We start from the raw sequence: 27,588 nt of genomic DNA, 5'->3' as shown, positions 1-27,588 counted from the left end.
CGCGACGACACACACACACACACACACACACACACACACACACACCAGGACCTTGACCGAACAACGTCTTGCCACTGTTCCCCAATTCAGCCAGGTCACGATACAGTCCTTGGACCCCGATTCTCTCACTTTACACACGCCCCTCGTCTTTCTCTTTCCATTGATTCAAAGGCTTTTACGGTTAGTTGAACCCCCTCCCATCTCCTCCCCTTCCTCTCCTTCTTCTTCGTTTGCCCCCCCCCGAAGAAGGTGCCACTGATGGCGTCAAACTTTGCTGCTGCTGCGGCCGGCCGGCTGTCCCCCCTTCCCCTCCCCCCCTTCTCGCGCAGCCCGAAGTAAAACCAAAGAAGCTCCAGTTCTTCCCACGAGGGAACGGGGGCAAGCGGCCCTCACCCTCGGTGACGTGCCGCTCCCTAAAGAGGATTTCCCGTGACCGTGCCCGCCCAGTGCGGTGACGCTGACGCTGACGGGGGAGCCTCTTTTTGCGGTCGTTTGTGGGAATAGGTGTGCGTGTAATATCGCTTCATCCGTCGTATCAATCCCCCAAAAGGCGTTACTTTACCTGTGTATCGTTACATCTTGGCGGCTATAAGACGAACTGCGGAGCCTTTGTTTAGTAGTGAATGACATTCGAATATTGATTAATGTCGAGTGAGACGGGAGAAGAAATTTTTGCATTGTTCTTGTTCGCTTTGTAGCGGCAAAAGGGTTGCGCCATTCAGCGTGTAAGCGGCACTGTCTCAGATGTGAATGTGCGACTTATACTCGGGTAGACTAAATAGAAACTCAAAGGCAGAGAGACAGCCAGACACAGCCACTTGGTCAAACTATTGCCATCTCCTTTTTTTAGTTTTACCCTTTCCCATTGCATTCCCCCAACACACAGCGTGCCCGCGTCGCTCAAAGACAAGATGGCCTGCCTGATCGAGATAGCGTCGCCACCTCAAGGCAGCTCAACCCCTCAAGCACTCCCATCAAGCTGGCGCTGTTGCCTAACTAACTGTCCATGATCCATAATAATGGCGGTCTGGCCTTGTCAAACTGTCTTCCAACGAAACAAGCAACAAAGAAAGAATAGAAAGCGCCACCACCGCCACTCCTCTCAACTCGTTGTACACACACACCGTGGTATAAGAAACAACTGAACGTCTTGTATTGGCTGTCACATGATGGCTTGCTGTTTTCACGTTAAGCCAGCCAGCCGCATTCATAAGTCTACTTTCAAGATGTGCCTAGTTACAGTAGCCATGCCCAATGACAAACACTCAGTCGAGGAGGTTATGGTATGTCACATCAAAACCAAAGAACATGATTCGAATTCGGGGAGTCTTGAAACTATTCCTCAATCCTGCCAGAAATGTCTCAGCCTTGTCTGCGTCAGTGACCACGTCACCACCACGTTTTTCTTTGTGCTTTGCCCTTTCCAAGCCGCAACACCATTCTTTCTCGGTCGGTCGGCTTTGCGCCGCGAAACCTTTCTTGTTACCTGCCCCAGGGCGACAACTGGCTTCTTACGGCGGCGGGCAACGAGAGCAGAGAGCCAGCCATCTATACCATTTCCCTTCTTTCCCAAAAATCTCCGTCTATATACTTTTTTTTTTCCTTCTTCTGGCGTGGACGTGGCAGCCCCCCGTCCCCGATGTCGATGGGCGATTCAACACGGGCCTGACACTAATGCACCACCGTTTCCTGTCGCTTTTCTCCCCCCCTTCCATCATCGCCAAGTGACCAGTTTTTTAGTTGGCCGAGAGTTTCCATCAGGTTTACTTTTTTTCCCTTTCTTTTTCTGTTTTTTTCTTCCCATGTCTTTTCTTACACCACCACCCCCCCTCCCCCACAATATGGGCTCCAGTTCACGTTTGTGTTGGCTGTCTGTCAGCTGCAAACTCTGCCGCCTCTTAACTATTTAAAAAAAGGGCAACTTGAGTTTCGTTTCTACTCTCGCTCAGCTGACCCCAGTGCCTTCCTCGCCATCACTTTGCTCTTGTAGTTAGTCGATTGTGCATGCCGCTTTTGGGGGCCGTCCGCCCGGCGCCCAGAAAAATTGGGAAAGAATCCTGCCCACTCTCCAACCAAGATTTCCAAGACTTTGACAGTATTTCCACCTGCTTTCCTTTTTTCTTGTGCGTTTCTTCTATTGTTTCTTCTGTGGAGCTTCCTTGGCCGTGTGTGCCCACCATGCAGTTGATGATGGTTCGTCCAACTCAAACTGCAAAGACATCTTGTCCTAATCCGGCCAAGAAAAAAAAAGGACCAACATGAATTACTCGCAACACAACGCCGTCTTTTTTTCAGCTGGAATAGTTTGTTTGCCCCTCCAAAAAAAAAGCTAATTCCAGAGATCAAGTAACGTGACAATTGTTACTCTGCGCGCGTATCCTTGAGAACAGGCGCGGGCTCTCGCATGTACAGAGCGGAGACCCAACCCATCGTTACCCCAGTTGTCGATGCCTGCCTATAGAGAACTGCAAACTTGCAGAAAGATTTGCGTCAATGACAGTCTTTTTTTTCTTTATTGTATCCTCTTTTCTCCTCTTTCCCGACTTATTGGCCTGTTTTCTGTTCGTATCGGAGCTGCCTCACCACAACTTTGCCAAGCCCACTTCCTCAACGGCCCCTCTCTGGCTGTTTCCGGTCACCTCTGCACAACTTGCCAATATACTGGTAGCCCTTTTTGCAGAATCCCTGCCCTCTCGTTAAATCGCAAGAGATATAGCTCCCCTCTAGTTAGCCCACAGGTAGCCAGATTCCAAGGCTAACCGGCCGGTTTTGGTCCAGAGCTGGTGCCATTTCCTGAAACCAACTCGTGTTCCTCACCCAAGTCAGCCCTGACAAGTATCGCATCCTCCAGAGTTGCGGGTTTATACGCTGGCCGAGCCTCCCGTCTCTCCCTGTGACCCAGTGTTTCCGTCCTTATGCCTGGATCAACCATTGTTCGGGGGGCTTCGTCCGAATGACCCTAATGTAGGTACCCCCGCCAATCCTCGCACACCGGCGCCGTGCCCACAAGCCGTCGAGGAAGGGCCGCCATGCAGCCGGCGGCCCTTACTGCCCGCTAGGAGAAAAGTATAACCTGTCTGTCGTCGAATGGCGTCCCGTCCTACCGGTAGACGGCTTGGCTGCCTGCTTCCATGTTTCCCAACATCCCTCCGTTTCCCCCCTCCCCCCCCCCCCCTTGGTTCAAGTGCCCCTCCAACCCTCCCAACACCCTGCCCTCACCCCGTTGCACATGCATCATCCCCGCCCGCGTCGTTTTTTCATTGTCTGCGGAGAATGGATTGCGAGATCCCATTCCTCGGGCTAATCCCGAGCCAGACAAGAGCGCTCGACCAGCTGTGTGGGAGGCCCAAGTCATGTCAACCGCTTGGCTTTCCCATGGGGTCATAGTCAAAAGCGTCTCGGAACTGGTGGCAAGTCCCTCTCCGTGTCCCCCGAGCCTTGAGAGTCTCCTCGTCTCCTCTGTGGCAGAGAGGGGCAAGAAACACACCCACCCTCGCCACGGCTGGCTCTGCTGCTTTGTCTGCCTGCTCTGCATCACAGCAGCACGCCACCCTTCCTGCTCATACATCCCCCACTGTGCCTCTAGTCTCCGCTAATGAGCTAGAACCGCTGCCTTCGCCCGCCCGTGAGATGGTTGCTTCTGCTCGGACCCTGATTCTGCCTTCTGATTCGATACAAGTCGTCAGGGCACCTCCCGAGCAGTGTACCCTCACCGCCCATGACAAGAAACAATCAGGTCCTTTTCTTTATTGTGCGGGGCATATCGGTTAGTCAAGTTCGCATCTGCCGTATCAACGAAGGGTGGATGAAATAGCCGCAGAGCTGGACACTTGTCAGAGTCGCAGTCCTCGAGCGACTCGACTGTTCAGCCGAGCAAACCACGTCCGCCGCAGCTGTTTAAAGAGGAAAAAATATAGCCCACTGAATCCGAGCCAAGTAACGTAGAACTGAATAGCAGAATCAACGTGGGAAGGTGGCACTAACCTTGGTTGGTCATCCAGGTTTACCAGGTAGCCCCTCTTGTGCAAGGGTCAACGAATGGACAACTTTTCAAATAGAGTAGTGTCACAACAAAAAAAAGAGGCATTTTTAAAACATTAGTGGCCTGTATTGCTAATAAATTACATAGAACCAGTGAGCCAAGTGGCCCACCTGCAATGCAATCTGCGAGCCCTGTTGGAGTGACCTAGACAAAAGCGCCAGAGGGCGCTTCCGACAGCCAACTGCACACAAAACGTGAGGCACGCTAAATTTTCTGGTAAATATAACAGTTACAACAGGGATATAGACATCGAGGGAAATCAGAAAACCAGCCAACCGATATGTGCCGTGAGGCGTATCCATCTTCGTACGTATAGTTAAGAAAGAGAAATAAAGAGACGAGCCGTTGAAAAACATTGCCGTCGTCAGTCGTATCGAGCAAATAATTGCTCAAATTGGACCATGAGCAAAAAAAAAAGACCAAGGGACAAACAATAAATTCTGCGCAGCCGAGAGCGAAAATCGAGAAAAAGTGACAAACAAATGTGAAAGATGCCAAAAACATAAACAGATGCTGACTGAGCGTTTGTTGCCAAACTTGGGATTCCGTCTAGATTTGCGCCGTTCCTGTGTTTTGTTTTTCTGTTATTGCCGTGTTGGTTGGCTTTGTGTTGCCTGGGCGCTAGCCACTGTGTCGACCGACGACAAAACTCCATCCATCGCATGGCTCGGTGCCAATTGCGCTGCCAGCAGCAAGCGGTGGATTACGAATATGATTTGCGCAGTCATTCGAAGCTGTCCAATGTGTCCCAACGACATCCAGATATCAGTGGGAGGGCTGCGTTAATCGCGGGGTGGGGGACCAGCCCCGTCCCTTGGGCGGTTTAGGCGATCAATCATGCCCTTGTCAATGTCGTTCTTGTCCAGCAGGTTGCTTAAGCTCATCTTGGATGTAGGTGCTTGCTGGCCCTGTGTGGCAGGCACGCCAGGCTGGCGAACGGGGGTCGACGCGCCACTGGAACCGTTCTGTCCACCAGGCGAACGAGCAGCAGATGCAGCGGCAGCATGTGGGCTGTGCCGAACAGCGGAATAAGGGTAGCTGCCGCCGCCAGGGCTGCTCTTGCTGGAAAATTCAGCGGGGGATCGCCTGCGCGGGTCATCCTCGTGGGCGCCTCGAGGCGCCTGTCTTCGCCATTCTTCATCGCGATCCATCGCATCTCTCGATCGCTTTCCGGCAGCCACGGCCGGATCCTCGCGGGGATCTCCACCGTACGGCGCGTAGGGTTCGGTCGGTGATTGTCCAGGCTGACCATAGTACGCTCCTCCAGGTGGGGGTGGCCCTCCATGATGAGGAGGATAATGGTGCCCGCCCGGAACCGAGTTGGGAGCCAGAGGCTGGCCATATGCGCCAAAAAGCTGTGTTCCAGGAGGAACACCACCTTGCACTGCAGAGAGCGGGACAAATGCTGTAGAGCTCGAAGAAGAAACAGGTTGGAAAATGCATTCCTGGTTCATCCTGGCGCAATTCTGGCACTTGCCTCCGGGGGCGCTCTGGTAGCCACTGCAGCGAATCTGCTGCCCGTTAGTCCTTATTGTCTAGGAGATACTTAAGGGAAGTTACACACCTTGCGCTTTCGACAGTATCTGCAAGCGATAGACGTTCGCTGTCGCGGTGCTGCTTGCGCCATCTGGGGGCCACCCCCTTGGCCAAAGTCCGGAGGGTACGAGCCAGGCGGAGGGCCGCGATAATCACGAGGGTAGCCGTTCGGAGGTGGGCCTTGCTGGCGGTAATAGTAATCGGAAGGATAGTCACTGTACTGAGGGTGGCGTCTGTCATCATAGTAGCTGCTGCGATGCTCTGGCGGATACGCTTGGGCGCGGTGATCAGATCCAGGTTGCAGAGGAGGCAGAAAACCTGGCGGGTGACCGGATTGTCCAGGAGGAGGATACCCATTTCCGCCATTGGGCGAGGCATATCGTGCATCGGGGGGGTAGCCACGGCTAGGCGGAGGCTGTCCAGGATAGCTCCCTCCATGGGGGTCTTGAATGGAGGGCAAGGTAACTGAGGCTGCCATGATGCCTCGTGGTTCGGCTCCGAGTCGAGCTTCTTCGATGGAGGAGCGAGAGTGAGGAGAAGATTGCGAATGATCCTCTGGACGGATATGCTGAGGATACTCTCGACGATGACGGTCGTCGGCCATGCTATGTCTGTCCTATAATGGACACTCGGGGCTGGAATACAGCCGCTGCTAGTAGATTGAATTGGCGAGAATGCGAGGCGGCTTGGCGAGATAGATGGTCAAAATCGCATTTGATGAGCAAGTGAAGTACGTGATGGTGACCAGGTGAGAGTAAAGTCTACGCGCCGATGAGTAGTGACTTGTTGCAGAAGTAAAATCTTGAGCGAGGTGCGTCGTGCCGTTGCACCTAGAGTCGAATGCGGCTTCGTGAGCAAATCGGTGGCGTGTCAGGGAGTGGCGGTGGTAAAGAGTACGGCTAGATGTTGACGACTTCAAGCCAGGGCGTCAAGAACAGAGCCCGCAGATAGCTGTTTCGAGAAATCGAGGTGACAACCAGCAGGACTCGGACGGGATGCGCGCGAGGCCCTTGACGGATGCGTAAAAGAGGGTTGTCGCAGGAAGAAGAAGCGCAAAAGGCCGGCTGGCGGTGGAAGTAAATGGCAATGGTGGTGGGGAGGGGGGGCGTGTGAACTTCAAGTGGTGGGCCGTATGTATGTACGTTAGCGGGAGAGGGCAGAGACCATCTGAGCGGGAATGCAGAAGCGGGCGGATGGACCGGTGTCTTGCCGCTCCCAGCACTTGGCCTCAAGCAAAAGCTGCTAATAAAGGTAGGGACCGCCCTGGGTAGGTAGACACAGAACTAGTCGAGGTGCGCAAGCTGGTTCTGGTTACTGTGGGTGTCGCTAAGAATCCGCCCCAAAGGCGAAATACGGGTCGTGGCCTGACTGGTGACCCTTTACGTCGCTCGTTCCTAGCCAACAGAAGCAAGATCGTGGGCGACAGCTGCTAAGTCGTCCAATTGATTGCCCACTGACTAGCTGCGCAATGTACCGAGGGGTGGGATGGGACCGCTTGCGCCTGCGACTCACTCAGTTAGACTTTCCGCTCTTCTGACACGGCACAGCTGCCCCAGGCTTGAACCAATTCTGCGCCGCCACGGCCGAGATCTAGTGTCTACCGATTGCTAGCCAGCTGCCGACAAGTCGCCAAAGCCGCCGACTTGGGCGGCCACGCGGTAAGATGGCAATGACAGGAGCAGCCGACTGACCAGGCTGCAGAGGATTCAGGCTCGGGGCGGAGCGAGAATTGGGTAACACAGCGGTGCGTGACAATCTGTTGTGATGCCCCCAATGGCGACAGTTTGCTCCCAGCGACAGTGAGAGCCTTGCCATCGCTCAAGTCATGTGCCTCGAGTCGCAATCGCCACAAATTGATCCTTTGCGCCGGGCTGGAGGAAACGGCCACTTGGCGAATACCCTAGCGATTCAAGCTGGTGGTCGTTGGCTATGGATGAAAAATACGTACCGTACCGTTAGAATACCCGAAGATTGAGATCTGGCTGTGTTGGTATTGGTACAGCTGTCGCAACCGCGGATGGGCTTATCAAGAGTATGCCGTAAGAATGCGACCCATAGACAAGGGCGACGCGACGACAATGCCGTTATGATGACGCCGCTTGTTGCTGCGCAAACGGGTGACGGTTACGCATGTGGCGGTTCACTTCTGAGAGATGGGTTGTTAGAGTTTGGCACCGCAAGCGGTGTCACCGTGGTACAGCAGGGATGTCAAGATAATCGCCAATGACGCACAACGGCTTCCGGGAACGATGTGAAAAGAGTGCAGTCCAGATACCAGCCGCAAACCCGTTGCTTCAAGGGACAGGACTGTTCACTGTTCAAGTAAGCGATGGTCAGGATGGCGGGTTTGGTGGAGAGGAGAGAAAATGTCCAGATGACGAGGTGTCTGATGCCCAATGCTCAGGCCGAAAGCCAGAAGGAACAGCAGGTTACGTGCTGCAGAATGTGTGCAAGCCTTGCAGCGGCCCTCTCAACGAGCGACAGGGAGTAGAACAAGGGCAAAGGAGCAAAGCGTGCTGCAATACGTTCCAGTAATACGGTGAGGGGTGTCAACGTAGTAAAGGGACGCAGGGCAAACTGGGCCTATTTGCTTGGCCATTGCTGGTGTGTGCCCTTGTCGCGCACCAGACTTGTTGGCTGGCCCATGCGACTGGCACATTGGTACACAAGCACAGTACGACAACAATAACGGCAATGGCAGGCTCCGCGACAAGAGCAGGCCCCTTCCGTCTCCCCTCCCGCAGGCTGCATAAGGGCTGCTTCTCACACCATCTGCTAGCCGAGCCACCGCCCAGCCAGAGCCCGCACCCTCCACTGGCCTGGTGCGCCTCCCACTCCCACTCCAGCTCTCACAGGGAGGAGACAACAAGCCGTGACGCAACATGAACGTTTTGGTAGGGGGCGTGTAGTGGTGGCGTGCAGGGGAGTGCAGCAAGTCCGGTCAGGAGGTCGCACGCTAGAACTGCCCTTGGTCCCGCGCGGCGCCCGTTCCCGGAGCGGCCTGCAGGTCGCAGAGGCGGCCGCAGCATGCACGAGCTGTGTGCTTCCTTCTCCACCATTGGCGCTTGCCCCAGTCCTAGAACGCATGTGCAGGCTTCTTTTTGTATACCTGAGACGATACCTCACCAGGGACCAGCCGCGGCGTTAGCAGCTCTGATATACGTTGCTCAATATTTGAGCAATTGATTATTGAACAAAGCGCCGCCCTTGTCGTCGAGACCGTGTTCAATTGGGTTCGGACAATCTCGAGGCTTTCCCTGCCATGGCCATGGTTTGGCTGCCTTGTTAGCCCGAGGCTTAGTTGCTTGGTCGCTACCGAAATAGACCACAAACAGGCGCAACGACCGTCTCAAGTAGCGGAGCAGACTCTTTGGCCGTAGATGCTGAAACGCGAGTCATTTTGTCCTCGTGGAATATGACGTCGATGCCTAGGTAATCCGTGGTGGCTGAAAGTTGAAATGACAATGATCGGGCCGCAAGATGTATAACTGTTTGCGTCACAAATTAGGGCCCAAAGGCGGCGGGGATGCCCGTATCTCGATAGCTATCAGCACTCTTTGGTTGCAGCGAATAGTCTGGGCAGCTCAGCTTCTGCTTCTCCGGTGATTTTGCTTGGCAGGCTTTCGGATTCTGCCAGGACTCGTGCGCTGGGACGGACACCAGCCAAGTAACTCACTACGGGATACTTAGTAATCCACCCCTGCACAGCTGTGCATCGAACAGGGAAGCCTGTAGCTTTTTGGGGGGCCCGCTGACGGTTCGCGCCGCTGGTTCCCGCAACTAACAGCAGGGTATGCTCGACGTCGGCGCGAGCCGCCCCCGAGGTTATGAATGATGTTTTCTCTCGCTCGTTCATATGAATAGGTGGCTACTTCGTATCTTGCTGCTGCTCTTGGTGGTCATCGTCCGTATCCATTGAAAATGATGATCTTGACACTTGACCTGTCTCGTACCAGGATCAGTCGCAGATCTTGTGTAACGTGTGGCCTGAATCGATAATATAAAATAATGGCTTGTACCACATGGAATGAACCCCAACACGGCGCCTGGCTGCGCTGTATCAATCGTTTGGCGCTTTGCCATCTCCAGGCTTTGCTGGGGAGCAGTGCTGACAGGGCTGACAGCCGCCAGACGCGGGAGACAGGGAGGGAAATCAGGGTATGTATCTTCAGCCCAATTACTGGGTAGACCTTCTAAAAATTAGCCAAAAGACCGACTCGGCATGCTCCCTACTGCTAGCTAGCTAGCCTCGTAGCCAGTCGTATCCTATCCTTGCAAGTATGGCGTGAATAGCATCCACTGGCTGCGCAGATGGCGTTGCACAGATGCCGACCGACCCATGCAAGTCCAACAGAATTCCACATGAGGAAACTAGCTTGTGGGCTTGAAAAGAGCCGCATGGTCTTGACCTTTGGTAACGGCTGAGTCGTCAACCGGTCAATGGGCAGTGTGTGATTAGATGTCGCCGAAATACAGCGCAATTGCGTGTGATTTTGCTCCTGACGCCTATTCAAAAGAAGTAAGCATTCAAACCATGGTTTTCGAACTTTTGTTTGTTCTTAAAAACCTTCACTGTATGCTGGCCGTTTGTGCTTGCATAGAAGCGTCGGGATCACACACAATGATGTTTAGCTTCATAGTTGCCAAGGACCAATCCACCAGTCGTTGGGATATGGAATAATCGTCCTACCGCGTTGAACCTGTTAGAAAAACTTGATCGAGTGCGCTTTGCAAAAAGCGATGCGTAGCTGTTGCAGAGGATGGCAGAGCATCAGACATGAAGAAGTATAGTTTACGTGCACTGCGCGGGTAGGTACCTGGTTGGCAGCTGGCGGCTGGCAGATTCTTCTCCCGGGATAAACACCGAATGCAACCTACACGAACTTCTCCATCTCAACCATTTTCTGTTTCACGCGACATCCTGCGGCGAAAGAATCCCAGTGCTCCTCGATAAGTTATTACATCGGATATCGCAGCACGGCAAGTCTTCTAGAAGCGGATGCTAATAATAAGTATACACTGGGGGCTATAGATTCTGCAAACCAGCGCGCTACCCGAGCCCCTCCTTTGGGTCGTGCCTGGTTCATCGAAGCAAAACATTTCGATTCAATTTTAGCTCACCAATCACTTCCAAACTCCGGCCAGCCTAGCAGCCTAGGTGTTTTGGACCAAACGCCAGTGGATCGGGTTCGACGGGATGGGGACCTGGACGAGCAAATCGTGCAAAACTTTTCAAAAGACGCAGTCCGTCCAAGGGGTGTACATATCTCAAAGTGTCATTACATCCTTTCATTGGCGAATCCGCGTCGCAAATACCATTTTCAGCATTTCAGCACTTCGTACCATTCCGGTGGCGGTGGGCCGTTACACGCACACATAAGGCGGCGAGAATGGCTCCTGGGCTTCCCACTGGCGGCGACGTCACGTCTACCGAATCGTAAGGAGGTTGCCCTGTGGAGGGCACTAATGGCCATAGTGCCACCCGAGGGTCTGGAAACGCACCAAACTGTCGCCATTCCCAGGAACCTGGCTATTGTGGCCACCAATTACAGTGCGTAGCAGGGGCTGCTTGCCATGTGGTGCCCCCTCTGCTACGCTACTGAGGGGCTGCCAACTCCACAAGCATTGGCACAGTGGCTCTCCGGACAGTCGAAGCTGCGTATCCTTGGACGCCAGCCGCAGCTGGAAGTGCGGTCAGAGGGGCTCTCGTGACGGGTGCTCGAGCCAATGACCTCAAGGAGAAGCATGATTCCAGCGATGACAGGCTCGTCGACTATCCTTTCCAGGCCCAATTTTCGCCGGCTCAAAGGTCATGTCAGTTGAAGAATTTTACGACGCCCCTCGAATCGGTCTTCGGCAGTAAACAAGCCCTCGTGGCCCTGCCCCAGCGTCATTGGACACATAAAAAAAGAAACAAGTTGCGAGCAATCACTGGCCACGAGGCAATCAATCATGCTGGCGCATGGCGGAGCCCAACTCCAGCAGCGTGTTTGTTCTCGAGCCGACATGCCTGCCCCCAGACTGGTCGGGCCGAGCCATGGCCAGCGCCGCCCAATTCCCTGCACCAGGACGGGCCAGTGATATTAAGGCACCATAGCTGGACGGGCTTGCCTGGGGGCGACTTTTCGAGTTTCTTTTGCCCCAGCGGTGGTTCAGTCGCTGCATGCATCTGGCGACCACTAAATCTTCGCATTTCATCAATCAAGACATCAGACTGCGCACTAAATGGTCTTCTGCCCCGGTGCAAGATCCAGATTGGCCGCATGATACACAATCTGTCTGCACACCGGTAAAAATTATCGAGCGATACGACGGAAGCTTCACCTCGAGTTTTTAATAGATTGCTAGGCGAAAGAGGAAGTCAGCGCCGCGTTCGGTGGATCGTGTCCAAGATACAGTCACTCGCAACTAGCAAGGACCAGCTGCTGATTTTTATTGCTCTGATTGGCAATTGGCAGGGCATGGTGAAGGGCCAGCTGGTGCTGAAGAGGAACATCAGCCAGCCTGCAGGTCACCTATCGGTTGCATGAGCGCTAGCATTTTGGCTGCAGGCGCCTGTCCTGGTTTTTAGTGGATGTCATGGCAATGCCAGGCGTGAGACTAGCAGGGTGCAACGCATCACAATTGGAACATCGTGTAAATAGATGGTGAGTCGCGAAGAAGCAAAAACGGGCTACAAATGGCCGTGTTGAAGAGGGTAAGGTAACCAGAGACTACTCGAAACATGCTCTTGATGATGGGCACTATTGTCCAAAAGCTTTGAACACTGCGAGCAGGGGCAATTGTCTCATGGAAAGCCAATGACGAATCAGCGCTTTTATGGCAGGCATTGCTTGGTTGAGGATACAGAGGTAATTTTGGGCGAGCCATGACTGGTGATAGCTACAGCTAGAGTGTCTGAGTGTGACAGGCAACTCTATCACAATTTAGGACAAAGTATCTGAATCATCATGCACCAGCCGTTTTCTATGCGATTCGTGTCTTAGCTGGCGACGGTGCACAGTGGGTCAACCCCAGACAGGTGGTGTGGTGGCATGTTTGTAGCATTGTAAGTAATGTCTCTGTCTGTCTGTCGCAATCAAGTCTGTGCTTCTCTGAGAGAGAGACCTGCAGCTAGAGAGTAGCTCGTCGAGAATCTGTCAGTATCCTATTACACCGTTTTCTTTAAAAGCTGTTATGCCAGCAGCTGCGGCATTGGGCCCTTGCCTGGGGGCGGCCGGGGTCGAAGCGAAGCTACAGCGGGGTACTTCAGCCACTCCTAAGTAAAATACCTAAGCAAGCCACAGGGGGTTCACTGTCAACGGGGGCGCTGCGGACGAGACGCGGCCAGAAACAAGAGAGAAAAGGTAATGGCGAAGAGAAGGGCCGGGGAACGGAGAGGTTTTCAAGCATAATAGAACTTTGGCCGACATGCATTTCATGTCGCCTTTGCTTGCATAATTGGGCTGCAATGGCAACTGCCGAGACAAGACTGCAAGGCAGCGATGCATCATGTGCTATGGGTATACTGCATATCAGCAAGGGATGGTGGTGATGATTGGAGTTGCAGAGTCGGACGACCCGGCAAGATTCCATGACTATTTTTGAACAGCCGTCTTTGAATTTCTGAGTCTTTGTTCCCCGGGAAAGAGGCGGCCAGTTGCCATTGTCGTGGTGTAATTTGTGGCTACAGGTGGTGTGGCGGGGAGCAGTGCGACCCAACAAGAACTGAGATGTGAGGGCGGATTTTGCCGCATTTTCGCAGAGTTACATTGGTAACATGGAGTCAAGGCTTCGGACGCGACGGCTCAGCACGAGAAAAGCAACTTGTGCTCAATACTGGGTATTCACTCATTACCATGACGGGTCGTGCGTATATGACGTACCGTGCTAAATACACACCCGGGGCTCTTTCCTGGCACTGTCATGTTAATGTCTCCCTATTCCCCCACCTTAAAACGGCGCATGGCCCGGTCCGCCTAATACCTATGATTTGATGATATGGCAGCCATCTGGCGCTGGCCCCTGTTGGCATTTTCTTCTGCTTCTATTCGTTCATTTTAATTTAATCCTAACTCCTTTTCTTAAAAATGGGTCTGGTCACGTCGTCTCCTCCTCACGTGATGAATTTCTCATGCGGGCGAGATGATGCATATCGGCAGCATGCAGCCGCCCAGCGGGAATGCCCCATAATTTGCCCCCTCCGTCTCTACCAGTCGTGCCATTCTGTGTCTCTCCCATCCATGGGAGGGTCCCCTTGGCGTGTTTGCCTGTCAGCCAAAGGAACTCTATTCTTCCCCATTACTATCATCGTCATCACGGTCCATCGCGCAAACGCTTGTTTCATAGGTTTGCTCATCGTTTCGGTCATTCCCGGTACTCACAATCTTACCGGCCTCATTGCCGGTCTCTTCTTTCGACAGAGCACAGACGGCAGGACCGAGCATTGAGCATTGCAACAAACTTGTCATCCTAGTTCGTCTCGACATTTAATGTACACGCCCCCCTTAGCCATGGTCATTAAACTGACAATCTTGCAGCCCAGTTCCCCCCCCTCTTGGCCGCAATCTTACGGTTTTAGGGCAGCCCGTTCTTGGGTGCCGCCGTATCCTCTCCTTTGCCCAATAATCTCTATCCCTGCATGGCATGCGCTACGGACTGCGGTCCGCCCACACAGGCCGTCCTTCCCCTCCGATTGCCGACTACCTGTACTCCGGCCTTTGTTCTTATTTGCGGCAGTCTCCGGAGTACATCTGGCTAACTGACGGACTCTGCGTCTTGCTGCCGTGACAGGAATTCGCTGGGAAGTCTTGCATCGCGAGTCGGTCTCTCTCACTGGTCGGCTGGTTTCAAGCGCGCAAACCAGGCAAAAGCGGCGGCCTTTACCAGGTTCTCGACGGGTGATCCAGGTAGCTGCCAGCCAGCCACGCCAACTACGCTAGATCCATTCATCCATGAATTACTGGTAGCTTTGTGAGGCCCCTGTCCGGAGCCTTACCTGCAGAGCAAACCCAACTGTTAGCTGCTGCGCTAGTTACTGGTACAACCTTGAGAGGAGGTGCAATGGGATGAGACGTCCCGCTCTCGTCCGGTGGGGAAGAACCCAATTCCACTGCTACCAGCCCTGTCAATTGTGCACCTAACCAACTTAGGTGCTCTCCTCGAATGAAAGCTGTCTTCTCAGTCGTTTGCCGCTGCCAGGTCGTTGCGTCGCATGGCGAACAGCACGAGACATCCAGGCGACACGGCCTTGGAACAGCGCCGCTTGGAAGGGAATCATGTCTCGACCCTCCCTGCGACAGGCCCCTGTTATAGCTCAGAACCCTGTCCTTTCGAGGCGGTCATGTCCCCCTGTGACTTTTACCGGATAGTGTCATTCCAGCCCCGGTCTCTGTCTACGATTTGGTGACGAGTTGACAAGGTTGCCAAGTTGTCGAGCAACAGGCCATGCCTGCTTGCAGACCCCGGCCACTTATAGGAGAACGGATATGAATATCCGCCTTGACGCAGGAATGCTTTTGCTCCCCAGCCAGCCACTTGAACAAGGCTAGGATCTCTTTGTGCCATATGGGAAAGGCGGAGTGAATGGCACGGGACCGCGCATGCATGCAGGCTGACCTGCAAAGCGCACATCTTGTGGAACCCGTGTCAAACTGGTGCCTAATGGGTGAAGAAAATTGGCATGATGATGCGTTGGCTGGTTCAGCCACTTTCACGACCAGCCAACCACCTCGATAACAACCCTGCCCCGTCGACTATGCGAAGTTGCACCAGTCGCCCTGCATTCATCGGATATACCTTGAAACTGATAATGGCGGCCCGACACGCGCCGTTGGGCATGCCCGCCTTGAGGCAATGCGTGCCCCGTTGCTTTCCGGCCACCCCCGTCGGCACTTGCACCCGCTGGTGGAGTTTGCGCCCACTGTCCAATATTAGCTGCCCGATGCATCAAAAAACCGAGGGAGCGCCTCATGGAAGCTCCCGCAGGCTAATATTGGAGACACCCTCGCCAGGAATGCTTTTCCGCCTCCCGGGACCCAATAAACGGGTAACTTTGTTCTCCCTTTGTTATTATTGGTAGATCCCGCTTCATCTAGGCATTGAATGCCAGCTCTGAATTCTAAGCGTGGTACAGACTCGCGCCCTTCTGGAAGGCTGTCATCGCATGATCAGCCGCCAACCCTGAGGGCACCGGGCCGCGCGAAATTCGAGCAGTACGATTCCCGATGCGGGATGCTCGGGCGCAGCCGAGGTGTGCAAGTAATAGACACCGTGAACTCATTGAAAATGGCACCTGTAGAGGTCTGCTTTGTCTCAAGGTTTCCGACGATAAGTCCTGGTCAAAGAAGGCAACACCCGCACTGCTTCTTTTTGTTCAAACCCAATAAACTTGGGCGTGAATCACGGCACTTCCAGCCTGACTCCTACCTACATACTACCTCTTGTTTCACACATGGTTTTCTCTGATCTGCGCTTTTGGTGCTGGGCTCCGGGATACTTGATTCCGCGGGTTGCATGGGATAGCAGCACTATTATGATTTGCTCAAAGCGCACGTCATCCTCCCTCACGGGACCCGGATAGCTGTCGAGTTTGCCTCGTGTCTGTTGAGCAGGTTGGACAATCAGTCATGCGCATGTCACTGTACTTCGGACACTTTTCACTAAATAGCCAACTGTCGAAGTTTAGCATATCGATGCTCGATCGGCTGTTGCGGAGAGTTTTGGCTTGGATCCCACTAATAAAGTCTCCGACAAAAGTCTCCACGCAAGGATATATACAGCGCTAGGGATCGGCGCGGGAGAGCCTGCTAATACAACAATCGCAGACTTGCAGCAGCCAGAAACAGACGATTGCAAAATTGATATTGGCGCTAGGCATAGAACTTGTGTCACTTGTATGCTTGCTAAAGCCCCAAGACGTATTTATATCTCTTGCCGAAATTTGGACAGTCGCGATACCCGCTCGGAGATTTCGTCACACAGAACATGTCTACCTCTACAGAAGCGAACACAAACTACTTCAAGTAAGTCAAGGACACATGTCCATGATGGAGACTCTTGTGAAATGTCCCAAAGCTTCGCCGCTCCCAAGCCATGTCCAGATTCATCAAGCAACGTGGACGTGTCGTGGCCCAGCATCTTACCCTAGAACGCGTGCCTTGCAAACCGCTGACAGGACCTCGTGTTAAGTAAGATCGCCGCCGACTACGATCAGCTATTTTCCAAATGCTTGGATGCGCTGAAGATTGAACTTCGTGCTCACACCGACTTTATCGGTATCAAGAAAGGTGGCAGGCTACTCGACTATGCCTGCGGCACAGGCTTTATTTCCATCGTTTGTTCAACCCCAAACTACCTTGCCATGTCCGCTGAACACCGATTTTGACTATCGCGAACCAACAGAGTCTCTCTGATGCCATCGGCCAAGCAGTCGGTGTCGACATTACCGAAAACATGGTTGGCGCGTACAACGCCAAGGCCGTCAGCGCGGTACGCATGCAACACGTTACCCCGCCGTCCCCCATGACGATGATCTCTGCTAACAAATACCTATGCTCATAGAAGGTGCCCGAGGATAAGCGCAGGGCGTACCTCGGCGACCTGCTCAGCACGCCCCCGTCGGCGAGCCTCGACGGCCAGCTGTTCCACGGCTTCGACGTGGCGGGCGTAGGCATGGGCTTCCACCACTTTGAGGACACGACGCTGGCTGCGGCGCGGCTGGCCGGGCGGCTGGCGGCTGGCGGATCGCTGTTTGTGCTCGATTTTTTGCCGCACGGCGCGGAGCCGCACCACGGCGGCCTCCTCGCCGAGCGGGGCGTTCACCACCTCGGCTTCGACGAGGAAAGGATCCGCAAGTTGTTTAAGGCGGCGGGCGCGGCGGGGGACTTTAGGTACAAGGAGCTGAATACGGTTATTGAGATTGAGGATAAGCCGGTGCAGGGACAGACAATGCGTCGCCGGCTGTTCCTTGCCAGAGGTACAAAGACTGCTGAAGGTCACATGTGAGTCAGCACAAAAAGTAGGTGTTTTCGGCCATGCTGCATGGTCATGGCATAGACTGGTAGTGGTCAACAATGATTGGTTGCGGACTATATGATGTCGTTGATATTGCGTTCCAAGTTTCTACATGCATCTAGTCATCGCCAACAACAAAAGCACCGCCCAGCAGAATGGCGGGCTCATCGAGACTGTGATGCTCGTAGCTACATTGAGTTGTTAGCGGACCGAGTCACCTTTCCATGCCGGGCGTTATTTGGCGTGCTCTCTTACCTCAGTGTGCCGACGCCGCCCGCCTCGAGCAAAAATGTCGGACCGGCATCCAGCGGGCGACCGGCCCAGCGGAGCGCCAGAGCGCGTAGGATATGGCCATGCGCGACGATGAGCACGTTGCCCGTGGCCGCGGGATTCGGGTGCGTGCCGTCCAGGACCGGAGCGTGATACTTTTCGCGTATCTCGCGAATCAGCTCATCCAATCTCTGCGTCACGTCCTGTGGGCTCCTTATCGGCGGAACATGGTCAGCGTGGGTACGGCCGGGGGGGGGGGATTGAAACTGCAGAAAGAAACCCGGAAAAAGAAAGTCGAAAAAGAAAAGAAAACCTAAAGAAAGAAAAAGAAAAGACTTACTCGCCGCCTGGGCAACCATCGTGCCAAATATCCCAGCGACCCTCGATGCCCTGCTCGGCGCGTATCCTGCGAATATCGGGGGTCGTGATGCCCTCGTAGTCGCCATAGTCCCACTCCCGGATGTCATCGACGACCTGCACCGCAGCCGCGCACCGAATGCCCTCGCACGGGTGGGCGCCGTGGGGCTTCCAGGGGAGTGCACCGTCTGGCAGGCCGAGGTTGAGCAGCTCAAAGGTGCGCTGGGCACGCTTGCGGGGCGACACGTAGCTGTGAAGAGGTCAGCCTTGTCTCGATTGATCTTGTCATTGTTTCAGGATTGAGAGGCGGAAAAAATGAGCAACAGAAGATACAAAACATGGCGGAAAAAAAAAAGAAAAGAAAAACAAGAGGGGTGTACGGTGCACTCGCACGCAGCACTAACGATAGTGTGTGCTCGACTAGATGGAACACCACGCGAGGTAAAGAGAAGATAGGGAAGACGGGACCTTTTAGACAAAGGTTTCAAAGTGACATCTGGCATTCGCGAGAAAAGGAATGGGCTGCATGCAAAAAATGTCCGACACGTGTCTCGGATGCGGAAACAAAGCCGGACGAAGGCACTACACCGCAGGAAAGGCGGCGGAGAAGGAAGAATGGAAAAGCAAAGCATGTTCCACTGCAGCTGCAAGCAACGCATTCTGTTCACAAACAAAAAAAAAAAAAAAAAAAAAAAAAAGAAACGATCTGGTCCAATGACGGGGAATATTATCGCTTGTCACATTGCCCCGTGGCGCGCCCTGCATGTCTCAAAGCCCACCCGGGAAGAGGGGACGGGCCTATGCCGTGTCTCTGATGCGCCGCCCAGGGGGGGTCTGAAATAAAAAGAGACACACGAAAGAAAAGAAAGAAAGACGAGTCAGAAGTTTGGGGTTGAGATGGCCGCACGGGGCAAGTCCAGGATAATAAAAATTGACACACGCCCCTCCCCTTCCATCCCGGGGTTGCACAACGGGATAGAAATCAGATGTTACGGGAACATGGGCCTGTTTTCTCCAAGGGAGGGAGTGTGTGTGTGTGTGTGTGACAAGAGAAGACGAAAGAAGAGAAAAGGAAGAAGCATTTCATTCTTCAACGTCAAGCCGGGGGGGGGGGGAGGGGGGAGGGGGGGATGCAAACTCACATGTGGTCGAGCTGGCCGGGCACAATCAGGCGGTCCGGCCCGATCATGGCCTTGCCCGTCGCCAGTACGCGCTTCTCTCCGTTGGCTGTGAGCGGGATATCGGTGCGTCCCGTATGCTTTCCGCTAAGCGACCATTCAGTCTCGCCGTGGCGGATGATGAAGACTTTGGGCGTCGTCGAAGGCATGTTGTTGTGTGCTTTCTTTTCTTTTTTTTTTTTTTTGGCGCTGAGAGTTGCTGTTGCGGGGAAAGAGAAGGCGCGAGGGGGGGATTGCTGAAAACCTCTTTGCTTTTTTGCTTTCCCTTTCTTCTCTCGTTTCGGCAACGACGGGGAAGACGATCAAGACTGAATCGTGTTGAATAAGTAAAGAATTTGGGGTATAAAGGTAATTATGCTCGGTCTGGTAACAATGTCGGGTGGGTTGTAAAGAGGGGGGGGGGGGAATATAGGGGAGATGGAAGCTTTTTTTCTGAGCGATATTCTGGGGTTCCCGGTTAGGTCGGAATGACATCAGATCCCCGTTCAATCGGCCTCCATAATTATATTACCAAAAAAAAAAAAAAAATGAGCGGGGAATCTAAATGGCAAGCAAGAGCAAGAACCAACTTTTTTTTTTTCATATATATATATATTTTTTTAACGGGCTGCATCCACATGCCGGCTTTTGTTGGACGCGCTGGCACCCACATGTCGGAGGCTATGCCGGCGCTAGAGCCTCCGGAGCTGCCGGCCGTGGATACATGGCTGCCCGAATCCAAGTCTTTACTAAGAAATGAACAAGACTTACAAAGATTGATAGATTGGCCCCACGCTGTTTTTTGCTCGAATTGTTAAAATAGGCCGGGCCAAGTCTGTTAGCTCATTGATGGGTCGGTGGCCACGTTGTGGACAAGGACTGATTTGCCGCTTTCTAAAATTTTCTTCGATCAGAGAGGACTCAGATAAGTGCAGACTTGACCCGATAATTCCAACAAAGAATTATCAGTACTACCAGTTAGCTATTCAATAAAAAGCTAGTGTTTTATCAACTCTTTATGTATATACAATAGGGTGAAATAGCGGATAAAGAAGGTAGAGAGTCCTGGGAGGGGGGGGGGGGGGGGCAGGGAAAAGCGGCGAACAGTTTTCATCCAACGGCGTGGTGGATATACCTTCGACGTATGCTGGCGATTTCAATGATTTTTGACTGGTTGTGGAAAAAAAGGAAAAAAAAAGGCGGGGGGGAAGGGAACAGACAGTTGTACAAAATTTATGAGCATGTTGGAATCACAGGCTGGTTCCGGCCAAGCCATCCTCGTGCAGCTCACAACAGCAGACAAGATATTGAATGACAGCGCAACAAGACATAAGAACAGGTCAGGAGATAATATAGACGTCAATCTTGATCCAGCCAAATGCCGCCCTCTCAGAGCCGCTGTTACTGATACGTCGCGAACCATCATGACTCCTTCCTAAGTAGGCAACTAGGACAGCAAGGCCGCTCTGGCCACGACTCTGGTATTGCATCATCAGAGTGGTGAGAGGCTATATAAACCGAAGGGAATATCCCTCATTGTCCTAGATGTACATCTCTGTCAGCTGTGCACTATGGCTACTTGGGTCTCTCGCAACCGCCTATATCGCGATCATGTGGAGTTTCAGGCTTGGCTAGCTAGCATCGTCCTAGCCATCGCCGAGTCCGCCACTACCATCAGGCCAAACGGGGCTCCAAGCCTCCCAGGAAAGTCTCGGAACCAAATACAGCCAGACAGCCTTGTCCGGTGGGCGTCCAGGAACTGAACGTTCTCCGTGCCCGTGGACCACTTCCACAACGAGAGCCAATATGAGCCTCACTCGGACGACTTCCTTCCCACTGCGGTACTTTTCTCGAGTCCTCCCACTAACAAGCCTGGCGGCCCCGTCATCGTCATCGCCGGCGGCGAGGTCACCGCCGAGTACCACAAGCCGCTGCTGACCAACAGCCGTCGGCGCGCTCCTCGCCCGCTTCCACCTCGGGCCTGCTGCTCGTCCTGGAGCACCGCTACTACGGCAGCAGCTTCCCCCCGTGCCGGACCTGTCCGGCGCCAACTATTGATTCCTTCATGACGGAGCAGGCCGTCGCCGACGCCGCCTTCTTTGCGCAGCACGCGCGGTTCCCCGGGCTGGAGGACCAGGACCTGACCGCGGGACGCTGGCGTATTCGGGACTGGAGACCAGCCGGGGGGACGGCGGAGCAGCTGGTGCAGGACGCGGGGTAAAACAGGGACAGTGCGACGACGCTGCTCAACTATGTCGGCCTTCAGGGCGGCTCCTCCAACCCGAAGCGACAGCAAGAGACTCGGATGGAGCCGACGGAGTGCGCAGCTGAGCGACGGCAGCAGCTGGTACTACCAAACATGCACCCCAGTAAGTTGTGAATGCCCGCTCTTGCTTTTGCCTCCCCCGACGGACTGGTGTAAAAGAGATAGGGGCTTCTTCATCTCCGGATCCGGCGTCCCGGCCGGCACCCGCGGGCATCCTGTCACTCGCCGTTTCGCGCTCGACGGGCGTGGCTACCGGGTGCCGTCGGGGCCTTTGGCGTGTCCAGCCAGGCCGACGTGGACTTCGATCAAAAAGCTGGGTGGTCGTCAACTTTTCCTACCCGCGCGCGCGTGGCCGTGATTGACGGCAAGCAGGATCCCGTGGCGCGCCGCGACGCCGCACCCGGATCGGCGAGAACGCGGGCCGCCAGAGCACGAACGGAGCAGCCGTTTATCCTGATCGACCCGGCGACGCACCATTAGAGACGAGGACGATGTGCCGGGCGAACCAGTACAAGCCGGGGTACCCCGCCCAAGCAAGATTGTGGACATGCATGATCAGCAGGTGGCGTTTGTCAAGGCCTAGTTCAAGGAGTTTCATGATTCCAAGGGCGGCTCTGCGTAGGAATCGATGACGAGACGATGTGATGCATTCTCTGGTACAATGTTATCCATCTTTGCCCTGATGAAGCATCTTTGTCAATACATCCCACAGTGCTGCTCACAACATGCTCTTGATGACTTTGTCCTTGACCCACGTCAAACCCGCCCTCCATGTCCTCCAGCGCCTTCGTGAAATCTCCTTTGCGTAGACGTCGGTGCCGCCGGACGAAGCAGACCGGCTCGTACACCCTTGCCCGGGATGCTGCCGCCCATGTACGTCGACTTTGGTCGTCGGCAAGAGCGACCTGCGTGATGCCGCCGGTGACGATGTCCTGTACGGTCAAGGTATTATTAGCTTCTGCAACTGAACTCTGGTTGATTTTTATGGGAAGAGTTGGAGAGGACAACTCACAAATCCCGTGGCCAGGCGCAAATCACGTCCAGTTCGTCCTGCTTACTCCCAACCCCCTTTAACACCTATTTGTCGGCGGAAACTGGTCCGGTGGAACTTCACTTAACGTAATTTATCCATGGTCAAGGATCGTTAAAACGATGGCATCATCTTAGCCTGATTTAACGTCGGGAACTGTCCATTCTAGTGTCCCCCTATTATAAAGAACGTCTGCTGAATCAATTGCTTACTCTAGCATCATGCAAGTATCCCGCGACTGCCCCGCATTCATCTACTTTATCCCACACCTAGCCCCGGCTTGACGGAACGGGACCCGGAATTGTAAAAACTTTGAATGTTACTTTAATGTTGTGTTATAGGCTTACGTAGAACCCTTGACATGCTTCGTTCTAAGTCTCTACCCGTGGAAAGCTGTCAAGGAGTATAGCGCTTTCTAAGTCGTGCCAAGTGCCTGTTGCAAGTCGTGTTGAGGATTTATTTTCGCCCTTGGACGCATCGTATCTTGTATTTTATAGTGGTTTGAATTGAGCTAGGTTATGATAGAGCACGACGGGTACTATGTATTGCTTGACTATGGACGATTAAACATTTATGCCACAGTTCATATCAACGGGTTGGTACGCTTTGTTTCTTTATGGACCCCTGTTTATGCCCTGATCTTGACTTTTTTTTAAAAAGTGACTCAGCCACTGTAAGATATATCGAAGAAGAACCCACAGGGCTGGCCACGGTGGGCCACGGCGGGCCACAGTACAAAGTACCGTCTATCCCCTGTACAGAAGCCGTACAGCCAGTACAGCAGCCGTACAGCAGCTAGTACCTAAGCAAGTAAGTCACCAGTATTCTGAGAGTGACTGAGTTACTAGAAAATAGGAAGGAAATAGCTCTTTTTACTAACACCAGACGCCCCTATCAGAAAAGGTATTTGTGGCCGACTAAGGGGTTACCTAAGGTCGTAAAAGTTATATACTTTTATGATAGATTATAACAGATTATATAGAGGACAAGCTCGTTGCCTATCACCCGGCCGTCATTAATGGCGTCGTATTCAACAATGGCCAGTACTTGGCGCCGAACCCGTGGGGGCCGGTTGTTGACGGAGCGGATATCCTTGCGGCGGCGGCGAATAAGGAGTACGCCAAGTATGGCTTCAATATTACGTATATTGATGATTGGTTTGACCACCACGCCCACGCGGGCGAGGTTCACTGCGCTACCAATGTTGCCCGTGACGCTTCCCAGAAGTGGTGGTAGGTGTCTGGTCTTGTTTTTCCCCGTCTCGGGGCTAGATGGTTAGATAGATGAGAGAATATACGGGGGACATTGGTTGGCTGGTGTCTGCGCGGATTGTTGTAAAAAGTTGGCTTGATACGGGCTTCTCTTTGTTCTTGTTGTATACTGCTAGCTGCCAATATATATTTTGTATCTAGTCAAGTTATGCTTTGTTACGTGCCTAAACTCTTGAGCACGAGTACCGCGGATATGCCTCGTGGAAGCCTTTGAGATGTTGCTAAACCGTTGTGTAGTACGGAGGTCGCTTTCAAAAGTCCCGTCTAGTATGGGTTAGACTAGGGGGCTTGGTTAGGTAGTTATATAGCTATATTACGAGGTACCCCCTATTCTCTAATGATTTACTCCTTCTTTAAGTATAATAGCTAATAATACTCCTTAAAAAGACTTTATAGATATTACTATAAAAGCTCTAATAGTTATATTAAAGTATAGAAATAATTTAATAATTAAGATAACTAAGTTAATTAATATTTTTACTTATATTATTGACTATAACTATCTAGAAGATTATTCAAAAATAAGGATTTAATTTTACTCTTTAACCTTTAGTTATCATAAAGATACATTTTGCCTTATCCTCTGAAACTATAGCCTGGTATCATAAGCTCAGCCAGCGTGTCAGCACCGTCAAGTCCAAGCCCGAGGCTAATACCCCTAAGAATAGACCTTGTGTTAGCTATGTCGACCGTCACCTAAGGTAAACTATTTAGCAGTACTAGTAAGTTAAGTCGGGCTTTCACAAAGCGTAAAGGAGAAAGTGGATCTGTTTGGGGATCTTTGTAGCTATTATTGTGGTGATTATAGTTGTTGTACTGATTTATTTACAGATACGTTACCCGCGCCGCAAAAAAAAAAAAAAAAAAAAAAAAAAAGAAAAGAAAGAAAAAAGACAAAAAAAGAGAAAAAAAAAATCTATCCTGCAAAGTAGAATACTTTATCCCATGTAGAACGATACATTATGGATGGTGTTCGCCCTGCAGCTGTCTGAATTTAGTCGGCAGGTTACTCATTGATCCGGTTAATGTATTGCGGTGGAACTGATGAGATGTCCGAAAATGATAACTGAAGCTGCGTCGGCGCGACGCGAGAAATCCGACTTTGCACCGTATGTGCGATCTTACGGCGCCAAGAACTCCTTGGGCGGCAATGCCGACATTGTCCTGTATTTGGCCTCTTCACTTACCAACAGCATGCCTCGATCCGGCTTCAAGTGGACAGGACCAGGATCACAAGCGTAATGCCGAGCCGACATAAAGACATTTTGCATCACAGTCAACCCGCACAACGGCGAGACGCAGCTACAGGTGCGTACACGCTGACAAGTCCACGTGCATGGTGTTGAGGCCTGCTTCTAGTCATTGAACTCGAACTTGTCCGGCAGCAGCAATGCCGAGAGATCTACTAGTAGCAGCGATACGCCAGCCTAAACTCTCCAGAAAAGTGAGTCTTCTTTGTGTATGGCGTTGCGGGGGATGCACATCAAAAAAAGACTACTTAGCTAGAGCACTGATGACTGATTATCCCTGGGTCTGGAATTGCTCGGCTACTAACGCTTCAGCAAATTGTCAATGATAGTGACTGACCCAGTCACACGGCCACAGCCAGCCTGACGGCATTGCTGCCTAGTTCACGCGTGCGGGGTCGAAAGAAGCCTCATAAAGCGCGGCACTGTTAAATTTCTCTAGACAGTCCACGCAAACCCGCCGATTTAAGTAGTCTCTTCCGGTGAGCAGTCCTCTCTCAATAGATGAACGCCTACCTTTTAAAACGCACCGGCTGGCAACCATGGCAGACAAGGCCGACTATTCCTCGGCTGATTACAGCGGTGTTGTCGAGACGGCGCAGATCGCTGTCACCTGCGAGCGAGCAAAGCGTCATTTTGCCTATATCATTGCGCATAAAATCGACTGAGCTCGCTCGAATAGGTAGCATAGTCGCGAACCTTCTTTTCAATGAATCCAGCCGTGTCGTCGCTCCAGAGACTAGACAGCATTTCCTCGACTGCTTCCGATAGACGCGATGTATATTTTGGGCACAGGTGGTCTGTTATCAAGAAGAAAGCAGCATTCACGAAAAATAGGCAAGACCAAAACCAGACAGCCTTGGAGTCCCACGATTCCTGCATGATCCGCGTCAGTGGCCACGCGAGCCTCACGCCGGATAATTCCTCCTCAAAGACAACCATGAACTCCCGTCTGAGAGCCTCATATTCCGTCAAGTGATCGCCTATCAGCTCGTCGATGCCACGTCCTGTAAGCCAGTACGGAACACGCAATGACTCCACGGGCAGAGCACACAGCCATTCTAAATCAATAAGACACTGAATATTCCAATCTTCGTCCACAATCACGTTGCTTTGGTGGAAATCCGTAAATTGTAAGAGGAATGGGCCACGGCGGTATTCATGTTGGGTAAAGTGATGTGAGATTGTCCTCAATAGTGCCCTTATAGCCATCTGGCTGCGGCAGTCAACTTCATCATCCGCTGCGCTCCGATCGTACCGAAGACGATTATCATGGAGCGAAATTAGATCGGAAACAAATGGCTCGGTACAGTCATACGTCTGCCCCGGTTCTATAGACCTTGGGATGCCCTCGCTCTCGAGTATGATCTCGGCGGTAAGAAGCGGTCGATTCTTCAGGGCTATCGTACAATTGTCGTTGAAGTGGAAAGACCCAATGCGTGGCTGTGGGACTTTAGCGAGGCTCAGGATAGTATGAGCTATACCGCGAAACAGTGCTCGACGATGAGCAGGATCATGGTTGTGTTCTTCCCAGCTTTCGGAGAGCACTCTCCCTGTTTCAGGTCGGATATATTCGAGTAGGAGGTATTGTGTCGGAACAGCTATTGCGCTCTTATGCGGAGCGTATTGTGAAAGGGGATCGAGCCGAAGAATCCTACGGATCCACTGCTCAGAACTGTGGATAATTCGGCGGTAGAGGGACAAGTGTTGTTGGTGAGTGCACTGCGTTTGGTCCGTTAGCAGCCATGGTATGGGAGTATTTGATGGTCAAATCTACCTGTACGTTGCCAAAAGCAAACCCGTGAAGGCGTGGTATGCGAATTCCAGGGCATTCCTTCTGCATGAACACATATGATGCTATCTCTGTGCTCATCTTCTCATCAACGGTTCCGGGATATCGAGATTCCGCAAGCTTCGATGGCAATGGACACCGGACGATGACTTGACCACTGAAGCTGCGCGACTTGACCTCAATGGGAATGCAGATATTGAAGCTTCCGCTCATCCACTCACTTGGGGCAAAAACGCGACAGCTTGCCTCTTCCTCCAACCCGAGGTGATGCTTCGGGATACCGGCAAGAACATCGCGATAGCCCCATAGCTTTGACAGAAACCCTTGATTGGACAATACATTTTCATGGCGCTCCAAACAGTTAAAATCCTTGTTTTTGGCTTCTTCAAACGTCTGGATCCCAAGTACTGGAGTCATCGTGGCCAGCAGGAAGAGCAACAGCGTTCGAGTTGGAAAATGCCACTGATCTTTCTCCTGACTTTTGTGTGGGTCATTCCATGGTGGTCCCCTGGTCCCCTAGCCTTAGCGGGCACCCACTTCCACAATACAACATCCCTCAACCTCTGCGGCTCTGCCTGACAGGTGGACACCTAGGCCTGGCCAATCGCGTTGCTCCCAATGGCAGA

The 27,588-nt window shown here is 52.7% G+C and overlaps 7 protein-coding genes across 7 annotated transcripts; 4 read left to right on the top strand and 3 right to left on the bottom strand.

The window, feature by feature from the left end:
• Positions 1-4,824: 4,824 nt before the first annotated feature.
• On the bottom strand, positions 4,825-6,182 carry BBA_07683 (C6 zinc finger domain-containing protein; the record flags this gene model as incomplete). The annotated part of the gene is made up of 2 exons (XM_008602780.1): positions 4,825-5,553; positions 5,607-6,182. The coding sequence occupies 2 exons, from the start codon at positions 6,180-6,182 to the stop codon at positions 4,825-4,827; spliced, it is 1,305 nt and encodes a 434-aa protein (XP_008601002.1).
• A 4,862-nt stretch (positions 6,183-11,044) lies between these two features.
• BBA_07682 (uncharacterized protein) lies at positions 11,045-11,290 on the top strand (the record flags this gene model as incomplete). The annotated part of the gene is made up of 2 exons (XM_008602779.1): positions 11,045-11,129; positions 11,202-11,290. The coding sequence occupies 2 exons, from the start codon at positions 11,045-11,047 to the stop codon at positions 11,288-11,290; spliced, it is 174 nt and encodes a 57-aa protein (XP_008601001.1).
• Positions 11,291-16,543: 5,253 nt separating this feature from the next.
• On the top strand, positions 16,544-17,563 carry BBA_07681 (methyltransferase domain-containing protein; the record flags this gene model as incomplete). The annotated part of the gene is made up of 4 exons (XM_008602778.1): positions 16,544-16,581; positions 16,748-16,892; positions 16,961-17,047; positions 17,120-17,563. The coding sequence occupies 4 exons, from the start codon at positions 16,544-16,546 to the stop codon at positions 17,561-17,563; spliced, it is 714 nt and encodes a 237-aa protein (XP_008601000.1).
• Positions 17,564-17,690: 127 nt separating this feature from the next.
• BBA_07680 (phosphoglycerate mutase) lies at positions 17,691-19,526 on the bottom strand (the record flags this gene model as incomplete). Its single annotated transcript, XM_008602777.1, has 4 exons — positions 17,691-17,760; positions 17,828-18,055; positions 18,183-18,449; positions 19,342-19,526. 4 exons carry the CDS (start codon positions 19,524-19,526, stop codon positions 17,691-17,693), a joined length of 750 nt encoding a protein of 249 aa, XP_008600999.1.
• A 1,895-nt stretch (positions 19,527-21,421) lies between these two features.
• Positions 21,422-22,102, top strand: BBA_07679 (uncharacterized protein; the record flags this gene model as incomplete). Its single annotated transcript, XM_008602776.1, has 3 exons — positions 21,422-21,573; positions 21,623-21,725; positions 21,788-22,102. The coding sequence occupies 3 exons, from the start codon at positions 21,422-21,424 to the stop codon at positions 22,100-22,102; spliced, it is 570 nt and encodes a 189-aa protein (XP_008600998.1).
• A 291-nt stretch (positions 22,103-22,393) lies between these two features.
• On the top strand, positions 22,394-23,888 carry BBA_07678 (arginine deiminase type-4; the record flags this gene model as incomplete). The annotated part of the gene is made up of 2 exons (XM_008602775.1): positions 22,394-22,495; positions 23,616-23,888. The coding sequence occupies 2 exons, from the start codon at positions 22,394-22,396 to the stop codon at positions 23,886-23,888; spliced, it is 375 nt and encodes a 124-aa protein (XP_008600997.1).
• A 1,927-nt stretch (positions 23,889-25,815) lies between these two features.
• On the bottom strand, positions 25,816-27,379 carry BBA_07677 (phosphotransferase family protein; the record flags this gene model as incomplete). Its single annotated transcript, XM_008602774.1, has 2 exons — positions 25,816-26,892; positions 26,948-27,379. 2 exons carry the CDS (start codon positions 27,377-27,379, stop codon positions 25,816-25,818), a joined length of 1,509 nt encoding a protein of 502 aa, XP_008600996.1.
• Between the last annotated feature and the right edge of the window lie 209 nt (positions 27,380-27,588).

This window comes from Beauveria bassiana, assembly GCF_000280675.1.
Source record: "Beauveria bassiana ARSEF 2860 unplaced genomic scaffold BBA_S00027, whole genome shotgun sequence".
Lineage (NCBI taxonomy): Eukaryota > Fungi > Ascomycota > Sordariomycetes > Hypocreales > Cordycipitaceae > Beauveria > Beauveria bassiana.
Note: the sequence above shows the minus strand (reverse complement) of the source record. Positions and strands in the feature narration are given on the sequence as shown.